Raw genomic sequence first — 10,981 nt, forward strand, 5'->3', positions numbered from 1 at the left:
CATGCGGCAAAGGCCACCTGCTACGTTACCAGTATACGGAAGAGCCGGTGGACAAATGCGTTGGCAGGAACGATACTGGGTAATCCCCATCACTACCTGCAACAGAGCGAATGCACTGCACGGAAAGTGGTTACCTTGAGAAGCATTTGAAAACGTGACTTCGTGAAATTGATAATAATGAATTAGTGTAGGCAAAAATGCCTTGAATCACTCAACCAAAATGTAAATGGCAACGAATCAAGAGAAAGCAACCTATAAGAGACAACCTTTACTGTATAAACACGCTCTAAAGCATGTACAGATACTCGTTTTTTATACGAAAGGAAGTCGAAATGGAGTGTTTGAAATCCCAGGTGCAAACAACGCTTATGAAATAATGAAAAATATAAGCACCACGCGTAATTGTTTTTTCTAATTTGTAGGCTGTAAGAGGACATACGAAATTGATGACCATGATGAAATGCCAGGTATAAGGAGAGAAAGAAAAGGTTGTACAGTATGAAAGAGCACAGAACAGGGGTTGAAGGGGAGCCTCAGTTCACAAGCCAAGCCATCGTTTCCATATGGGGAGATGTTTGCTAAATTGGGACCACTGATTCCAGGCTCATAGGAGTTCATACACATCCCTGCCTTCAGCCCTCCTTTTTTCCTCTCTTCTTCTACCCCCCCCCCCCTTTAATCCCCCCTTCCCATTCCCCAGTGCAGGGTAGCCAACCGGAATTCATTCTTTCTGGTCAACATCCCTGCTTTTCGTCCTCCTTTTCTCCTCCTCCTCCTTTCACTCCTTGCCGCAGTACTATCTCCCGCCTGCCTCCGCCTCCCTCACGTTTCTTCTTCATAAGCAAAACCGCGATTAAACGCCGCCTATAATGATCGCGCTGTGCAGACGTAATTAAGTCCCTTTGTTGAAACATTTCCTCGGCTTGCGAAATAAGCCTCCCCCTCAAAACCTTGTTCAGTGCTTTTTCATTTATGGGGATGTGCATTATTTATGTCAATCCACATAAATCTTTGTAAATCGCTTTAGGCCATCATCACAGTCAAATCGCCTGTGCCCGTATTTTTTCGTTCATATTTCATAGGTATACGACCGATTTTAGATTTTCTGATCGTTTGAATATTGTAAGCATAAAATGCATTATGAAAAAAAAACTAACTAGTTGTTTGTCAACTAGAGGGAAAGCGGGAGCGTTTTGCCACCATACTTCGACGACTGCTGCAGTCACGAAACGGCGAGAACAAGGGGCACAGAGCATTTGCAAGGAAAAAGCATCAGTGACGTTTAGGTGCCTTGCGAAGTTTCAGAAGAGTGATTCGGCACGGTGGAGAAATATGACAAGTCAGGCAGTCCTGATGGTGAAACACGAGTGAAGATGTATTTACTGCTTATATAGCAGCAACAACTGAAGTTACACTAGTGGCCTCAAACAGAGCTGCCACCGCCTTGCAAAGGGGTACGTGATATTCAAAAAACGTATCTCACACCGAGAACACTGTTTAATTCACACATAGGAAATGTTGCGTGCCAAGCACGGTGTAGCCAGTTGCGCTCGGCTGTACAGAGCTACTCAGCAGGGTCTGATGGTCACGTTTTCATGACAACGGCAAAGAAATGAGGGCGGTCGCTTCGCATAATCCCCCCTAAACATAAGCAGCCAATCAAACCCGTTGATAAGAAGACCCATACCAGACTTGTTGGCATAATCTCGTAACCAAGTATTTAATTGTATAAAATAAAACCACACCAACCTTCCTGGGGGGCTCTGGCCACCGCTGCCATCCCCTCCCCCTCCTCCGGCGCCGGCCTGAAAAACGGAACAAAACACTGCAATCCTAGCTCTGAAGAGCACGGTCCGGCCGCCCTATCAATGCAGCGCGGGCAGATTGGAAGCACATAAAATAAAGAGCACTGCACAATCTGCATTGGAGCAATGCGAATGCACGGATGCTGCTTTTCGTTGCGTCTGGTTGCTTCTAGTTGCTTAATTCACTTCTTGCTTACCCATTTTAATCATTGGTACTTTCGCATTTTGCGCCAATCCTTTCCCATGCTCTTTTTAAGCTCTACTTCCGGTTGCGTGACGCCACATTCTTGACGTCACATCCACTACGGCACCCATTTCTTTCTTTCCGCTTTCACTTCCACTTTCCTCCCTTCCCTTACGGCGCAGTTCAGGTGTCCACAGAAAAAGTGCGATAAATACTGCGCCTTTACTTTCCTGTGAACCAGTTATTCTAATAATTTACTTAATTGACTTATTGGTCTAATTATTTTTTAGGATGCAACATTACATCACTCTCTATCGATTTGCGCCGCTCATTAACTTCTGCCACTTCTCAATTACTCACAACTGCTGCGGACACGATTTTGCGGACAGGTTTTGCGGACGGAACTCTGTGACCATAGTGAAGTAATACTTTCACATTAATAAAAAATGCTTCCATTGATCGGGGCCCTTCATCATCTCCCCGCCGGGGTAGTGCAGGTAAGACGCCCGACGACTGTGCTGGAGTACCCGGATTCGAACCCGACCTCGGCGGCGGCGTTTCGATGGAGGCGAAACGAAGAGGAGTCCGTGTGCTATGCAACGTCAGCGCACGTTAAAGATCCCCAATAATAATAATATTTGGTTCACTGGAAGGGAAAGGCGCTGTAACTGTCTCACTCGTTTTCTGTGGACACCTGAACCGCGCCGTGAGGGAAGGGAGGAAGGTGGGAGTTAAAGTGGAAAGAGAGAAAGAGGAGCCGTAGTGGAGGGCTACGGAGTAATTTCGACCACCTGGGGATCTTTAACGTGCGCTGACATCGCACAGCACACGGACGCCACTTCGTTTCGCCTCCATCGAAACGCAGCCGCCGAGGTCGGGTTCGCAGTTGGTCGAAATTACTCCTTAGCCCTCCACTACGGCTCCTCTTTCTTTCTTTCTTTCCACTTTCACTCCCACCTTCCTCCCTTTCCTTACGGCGCAGTTGAGGTGTCCACAGGATACAAGTGAGACATGTACCGTGCCTTTCCCTTTCTATAAATTAATCATTTTCTTTTTACAGAATCCGAGCCTACATATTGCGCATTTTCGTTTTCCTTGGTTCTTCTGACCTGCCCCCTTCAGCCCTTTTTAAAGCCTGATTTTTATGCACTCTCAATTTCCTCTAAACGTGAAAGAACGCTGCTCGCACATGAGCGCGCGGCATATTCTCAGGAGCGTTAGTTTAAAAAAATGTCATTCATATGTTTCGTGAACAGGTTTGGCTCAGAATTTTACAGATGGTTTCCTCCGGCCACGCGACAATCTATGAAGGCAGTCTTTTCGTAAGTATGCCTGATATTCTCTTTCTAGAGTTTTCAACAAATTCTCTCACATCTGGGTCTGAGCATATGAATGCGTCTAAGATCAATCTTCGGTGAAATATGTTAGGGGAACAGGTGGAGTAGGTCTGTAATGGAAAGTAATTCTTCCCTTAAGATTATTCGTCGCACCTAAATGCGGGTGTAAGTATTAGCTCGAGGTAGGCTCTTGTGCTATAACATAGCTAAGAAACAACCATTTTTAATTTTATTATTTTGACAGGGTAGATGATTGGGGTTAATGCGGCTACCAGTGAGAGGTGCGCAATCTCCAATAAAGAAGCGAACACTTTTCTCCACTCATGAATTTTGCACAAATGATAATAATCATGTGTTGAATAACCTTTCAAAGTCCGACACTTATTTACAGTTTTCTTAGCACATATGTCATTGTATAGAGATGCTTCATCGGTGCAGTGTATTAGTATACAAAAGAAAGAAGTAGTCATTAAAATGTTATAATTATTTCTTTTATTTCTACCACGATGGTGGAGTCTTTGGATAAAAGTCGCTTTGAAAGAGAATCAACTGATAGGAACCCGCAGCCTTCTATACAATGCTAGCAACGATTTCAAATAAAATAAACATAAATAACAATTGACTGCCTAAATATGCACACAAAATAAAAGCAAGAAGACGAGCAAAAATAGAAAATGCTTTTCAATTATTGATTAAAGAATGAGTAACAAAAAATTCAAATGAGACTGGTGCGTGAAAAGCATAACAATCAAACCCCGCCGGGGTGGCGCTGTGGTTATGGCGCTCGACTACTGTTCCCAGGGACGCGGGATCGAATCCCGACCTCGGCAGCCGCTTTTCGATGGAGGCGAAAAGTAAGGCGCCCATGTGCTTTGCGATGTCAGTGCACATTAAAGAACCCCAGGTGGTCGACATTTCTGGAGTCTTCCACTACGCGTCTCTTATAGCCTGAGCCGCTTTAGGACGTTAAACCCCGCAAAACAAACCAAACTAATAAAAATCAAGACCTGATTTATGAAACGAATTTAAAAGTGTTTGGATAGTGTGTATGATACTTTCTGCTTGGAATAACTGGCTTATTGTTTGACCACCTTCCCCTATTCCCGGAATCTTGTGACGCAAGAATGCGCGGTCTTTGTAAGATTAGATAATACGTGAAGACATTAAATTTTATCTTTTACTTCCTGCTTGAATGCTTGACTCAACTTGTAATGATAAAGGTTAAATGTGGGTATTATATTTGCTTTAGGAGATAGGTGTGATGTGTGGTGATAAGTGGGCATTTTGAGGCAGGTTAAATAGGGCTGTAATAATTGTTTATTTAGTATATGGATATTCTTTATATTGCCCCAATGTTATCTTACTGGCGCCGCCATGTGGCGAGCTCGGGAGACTGGCACGCGCTCGTCTTCTTCGCTCTCGGTGCTCGCCCGCCAGTCGGTTCCATGCCTGATATTGCCGGTGCTTTTACTTAGTTCTATATAAACCTACTGAACCAGTTTCACTGGCTTCTGTGACAATATTGGTACGTGATGTGGTACCCCAAACGAGAAAACAGTTATATACCGGTGAAAAAAAAGAGGGTGCAATCTGCGTACAATCCGTATATTGCTTCTGTATAGATAGGTTGGTTTGTGGGTTTTAACGTCTCAAAGCGACTCAGACTATGAGAGACGCCGTAGTGGAGGACTCCGGAAATTTCGACCACCTGGGGTTTTTAACGTGCACTGACATCGCACAGCACACAGGGTACCTCGCTTTTCGCCTCCAACGAAAAGCGGCCGCCGTGGCCGGGAAGATATGTAAAGATGTTTATTTGATCAATAATATACGAAATAAACATGAACAAGCAAAGACTACTGCCTCGAGGGACGCCTTAGGTGATATGCATGTCCTAAATCTGGGCGGCTTTTGTCTCTCAAGGTATTGATAGCGATGGCAAGGTAAATGTTTACGAAATTAAGGCCGTGTCCTCTTATACCATATGTTTGACCTTATCAAGTTCAACGGAATGAAAGATACAATGAAAATCTTTAGTAAAGTCGGTGTAGATAAAAATAACAATGTTCAAAATTTCAAATTGAGATAAATGAATTCTTTTCAATAAAGTAGATCTAAAGTCGTGGATTGGCGTTTCCTAAATCTAAACTGAGCTGAAGAAATTAGGCTGTACCTGTTAAAAACTTTGAAACCTGTTTTATTATAAATTTTTCCAGCCATTATAAAAATGTGGGCACTATAGAAACAGTTTTTATTATTTAGTATTAAATTCAATTTTCTTGAATAATACTGAAACTCTGGCTATTTGTACCCGTTTCGTAAAGAAAGGGCTGGACACACACATAATAAATATAGGTAATATGCGGCGAAATGATATCAAGCACAAAATTGATGGGGCAGGCCTGCAGGCCCTCTACTACGCAACTTGAGCTCTTTTTAGGGATAGGAAAACTGATAATGTCTCAGGATGTAAACGAGTCAAGAAAGATTGAGAAATAATTTCGGTTTGAAATAAATTTGCTAATAATAGACGACGCACTACCATCAGGACAAGTTACAAAAAAATAACTAAATGTATTTGAAGGAACTCTCCGATACATCGTTGTCACGATGACGTTTCTTCTCGTGTGCATGATTTAGCACCGATTTAAGATATCATTTACCTTTCTACATAAGACACATACACTGCTTGATTTCATGACAGGAATAGTTCGCTTAACTGATCGTAGTATTACTATGAGTCGCTGTTCCTGGAGCATCCGGAGATAGAATTGGGCTTTTCGCTCTGTTCACTGTAAATTAATGCGTGTTTTTTGAGGGTAACGGCATGGGGTTAGCCAAACAACCTTTCTTGTTTCGACAGTGCAAATACATAAAGAGAAGAAAGGCGAAATACTCTGAGCCGTTTCGAAACACCCAACGAGAAATACGAGCTGCGGTTGCGTTTACGAGTATAAAATAAAATCACATCGAAGATAAAAGAAGCAACAGGTGAACCTGGAAGCCCAAAGCGCAGAGTATCGGAGATGGTTCTTACTGCTGGCAATAAGTACTAAGCCACGGCCATGCTGCATCCTCTACTAGGGACATTAGGCTTCTAGACGCTATTGCTTTAGGACTACTTTAATAAAGTTGCATCGTGTCTTGCTTTATCCTGATAATGAATTACTCTACTAAATTAGCGTTTTATATACGAATTTGCATCATTATCTCGGCAAGGAGCACTGAGTGAAACTATTCAGGTCATTTTTTACCACCTCCTCACAATTATAGGATCTTGTGCTCGCTTTTGTTTCAAAGCATTTGGGGGAGGACGGGTTAATCGTAACAGGCCTGCATGATGGAAGTCCTTCCAAACAAATATACTCGATTTCAATTTTCTGCGTACATAACTGAGTGCTCCCAGTAATAAATATTTGATCAGTTGTGAGGTCAAGAAATAAAAAACTGAAAATGAATAAAATTGATTCCTGGCAATTTTGGCGATATATATATATATATATATATATATATATATATATATATATATATATATATATATATTTATACACGTAAAATAGGTATATTTATCACACGTTTATCTTAGCTCTGCTTCGTGACCTCTGCTCCGACAACCTTGTTCACCTAAGTATCTATCACATGCTGCAATCATATACTGTGATGAAGGGGGTGTAACACAAGTCTCTAGAGTGGTTTTGCCACAGGCAATGCTGATCACGAGGTGTCCTTTACAGCCTTAACCTCATGACACAAAACTGCTTGCTTGCTAAATTCGACCAGCTGCTTCAGGTAACACAGTCCAGGACTGAGGAGAATCCTCCCACTAGGCCGTTGCCATTTTACTAAAATAAACATTATCAGCTGGTACAGCTACTATCATGATTAATACGACAATATACAAAGTGTACCGATAAAGGCTGGAAGCCTAACACGAAAAGAAACCACCTACTGAAAGGGCGCTGTGATAAAACGCAGCTTTTTTAGAAGATAATCTCTTTAATCAACCTGGTCTGAAAATCAAAAGGCGGCGAAATATTTTCTAGCAGTTACTCAAAAGAGGCTCCAGAGTCATCTTAGCGAAATCAAGAAATGTTGAGAGTAATGCTTCTATATTAAAAATGATCTTTTGCAACAAGCTTATTACTTTCCGGAGCCCACGCAACCAGGTCTACATAGTTATGGTCGAAATGCGTGAAACGCAATTTCAAACGAATGCGGCGCGAGCATCAATCAGTGGTATCCAGAGCTACGTTCTCGAGATTGCAAACTAAAGGTCATACTTTTCACCGCATCATGAGCGCCTGTGACTGCTCGCAAGGTTTCTCTTTGATGAAGAAGGCATCCCAAAGGGCTAAATGCAGAACCTGCTCGCCATTTCAATCTTCGGTGTTGACATGGTTCCTAAATGTCATCATAAAAGGAAACCACATTTTGTGTGGTTTCATAACGAACCTTGCTTTTAACACAAAGTAAAAGATCTGGATACATTGTAAAATGTTGAGAATAATCTGCTGTATTTTCTCGCTCGACTGTATTACGGCTGTATAAAATTTTTGTTACAGTCCTGAAGTTTGCTGTTCTCAAGGTTCCCTATATTTATCATTTTTTCTGTTCCTTAAATAAATATAGCTCAAAGTTTCTTTATGAAGAATGAGTGGAAACCCGATAGGATTATAGCTTTCCCCTAATTCCTCATAAAGGAAGTATTTTGGTTTCGTTTGGTTTGGTTTGTTTGGTTTAACGTTCCAAAGCAACTCAGGCTATGGGAGACACCGCAGTGGAGGACTCCTGAAATTTCGACCACCTAGGGTTCTTTACGTGCACTGACATCGCACAGCATACGCGCGACTTGCATTTCGCTTCCAATGAAAAGCGGCTGCCGAGGCCGGGATTCGATCCCGCATCCTTGGGAATTTTTTTCATATGCAAACATAAGTTTAGAGGGCGCTGTATCCCCAGTGATGTAAAACATGAGAACTTCAGTGTATAAAGTACATAAAGCCTTACTGTTGTCTTCAGATATGACACAACCGCTTCTCTAGTTTAGAGCGGAGGAGTTAGGTAATAGCAACTAAATAGGCAGCTCCTGCTGTAAGGTACCTGCTAAGCCGTTTTTTCGTTGTTAGAGACTAATACAAACAAATGCAATTGAAATTTCGACACGCCGAATCAAAGCAAACAGCAGATCTCCTGCCAATAATACGGCATATAAAATCAGGACTCAGCACGACGTTTCTTTTTGTGGGAAAAAATTCTTAAACATTATTTTGTGCTACCGCTTGTCTCATAAGAAGCCACCCTTCTATAATTTCAAGCATTGCGTGCAAACCTGCAAACTGATAAAACAAAATACTCGCCTTCCCATTTTATTTATTTTACGGTCACTGTCTAATGCGGTCAGGATGTGCAATTTGCCGAAAAGTAAATTTTAAATCCTGATATATCTTCTGTTCTCAAAGTCTTAAACACCTAAATAGCGCTTTGAACGCGATTTCTGCACAGTTTAAAGGGCACTTTTCCTTCTGATTTCGAAAAGTGATACTTTACACCCTGTTCACGTGCAGATAAAATAAAATATATCCAAAAGTGCTGCAGGCATTATAAAAAAGTCCATTTATTTGTTGCAGTTCATAACTGTCAGCAATCTGTCACCTTTGTGCTGCCGAGCATAATCATTTGTAATTCTGATGTTATCTTCGGGAACACAGGCATCCCCCCTTAGTATGCGTGGCTGCAGCGCGAGCAGTACAAAGTTCCCAACATTGTCTTTACATTACGCAAGTGACATGGTGGCGTACCTGGGCCTGGTTTGGGTCTTGTGGCACAGCCAAACCTAAGACTGTCCCGGAAGGACAAAAGCAGTGGAAGCAAGAAAGCAATTTATACAAAATGACGAAATTGTTCCACCGCTAGTTTTATTAGGCCGCGCTCCGTTAGCGGCCATACAAATATACCGGTTTCGAACCGTGTTAAATGAGTGAAATGCACTGTTACTGAAATAAGAAATAATTTTCTCTCATTAAGTTAGTTTTCAGTTTTAAAAAGTGGGAAGACCCAGCTATTAGCTGTTAAAATAATTGGGAACTGCTCTTCTGTTATTACATCCGTACTAGCAGACAGGCAAAAGCCTGTTACAATGATTGACTTCCTCCGATTAGCTTCCATTATAGAGCATATTTCATTCGCAACACTTTCATGGCCGTTCCTTTGTTGAAGTGATGCGTGCTAGTAAAAGATTTCGTAACAAAAACAGTGGTGATGCTGCATGAAAAAGCACTTAATACGTGCTGCACAAGTTCCGCAAAGATATAAGCTGCACGGAGTGTCGATTGTTCTCGTGAACAAATCTTCACTAAAAATATAGAAATGTTAAACATTGCTGACCACTTCAAGCTACAAATCTGCATCCCTTAAGGCTAATTACAGCGCTTACGTCATGATTTCTATCGACAAGTGCCGAACATTTAAGATGTGTGCATTAAGTTACCTTATTTTTGAGCTTTGTACACACTCAGGACCTCTTTTCTGGAGAAGTCTTGGTTTTTTCAAAATTCAAGGCGCTGCCACTACCTAATTTTCAGTTGAAATTAGGCGTTGCTGAGTTCATGTCAAGAACACCATCACTTGATTTTAATAAATAATTAGCTTCATTTTCAGAAAAATAAACACCTAACTAAAATAGTTATTTGACACAAATTAGTGGTAATTAATATGCAGGTGACTAAAGTGGTTGGATGGAGTAAGAAGTAAGCGTCGTCAGCTGTGCTGAAGAAAGGATTGAAAAATGAAAATTAAATTTAGTGCTAGTATACTTGCAGAGTAATATGTATGGCTTGCAAGGCTTCGAACCCATGGGTAATTGCCAGGCAAAGCTAATATTGCCACAGTGTACGGAACGTATTATCACGAATATTAATCAGGTTGTTAGGAAGCTTTCGCTGACAAACAACACGAATACATATGAGCGGTTTAGCATTGGCTTTTACATATTCAAAATCACTAACAGACCTACCAAAGAGGCAGCGCAGTTCCGCACTTTCAATGCTAACAGAGGAATGTGCATTCAAGATAAAAGCTGCTATCTATTTTTAAATGTCAGGAATGGCACGGTGCCATCCACATGATGCCTCGTGTAAAAATGTATCTGTATCATTTCTTGACGTATTTGTAAGTTTAGCAAATCTCGCAGCGTTTAAAGTTATTATGCTGCTATGATGTTCCAGGCGCTGCCACATCAGCACACCAGAAGCAAACAAGGACAAAGCCTGAAGTCTTTGGTGGCTCAACATACTACCAGGCAGAATTTACGGCACCATTAAAGAGAAATAAACTGCAAGCGAGTCTTGTAATTTTTGAACTGCAATTTATTCTGAGTTTCAGAACGCCAAGATCTTCATGGCCGATGGAATTATCACCAAGGTTGGCTGTTCAGTATCAACCGACGACATAAGCACAAGCTAACATGTTCACCAGCCACTGATTAAACAGTGTTGCTGGTGAAACAAAAACAGCAATAATTTTTGGGATACGTAGTATTAACTTTGAAAGAGACAGTTCTCTTAATGGACTATGAAATGCCTAAAATCATGTCAAGCAAATAGGTCGAGAGATAGGTACTCCCTCACAGGTCAATTCATCGAAAGGATTTTCAAGCT

At 41.6% G+C, this 10,981-nt stretch overlaps 1 protein-coding gene across 1 annotated transcript in view; it reads left to right on the forward strand.

Moving 5' to 3' along the window:
* The window catches only part of LOC146173625 (uncharacterized), an 88,453-nt gene extending 77,778 nt beyond the window's left edge, over positions 1 to 10,675 (forward strand). The window contains exons 7-8 of the mRNA XM_084583445.1: positions 3,246 to 3,311; positions 10,550 to 10,675. Coding sequence (XP_084439571.1) covers positions 3,246 to 3,311; positions 10,550 to 10,595 — 112 coding nt within the window. The 3' untranslated portion in view covers positions 10,596 to 10,675. The remainder of the gene's footprint in view (positions 1 to 3,245; positions 3,312 to 10,549) is intronic.
* The last annotated feature ends 306 nt before the right edge of the window (positions 10,676 to 10,981 follow it).

This window comes from Amblyomma maculatum, chromosome 11 (assembly GCF_055883805.1).
Source record: "Amblyomma maculatum isolate TAMU_Amacu chromosome 11, ASM5588380v1, whole genome shotgun sequence".
In the NCBI taxonomy this organism is placed as follows: domain Eukaryota; kingdom Metazoa; phylum Arthropoda; class Arachnida; order Ixodida; family Ixodidae; genus Amblyomma; species Amblyomma maculatum.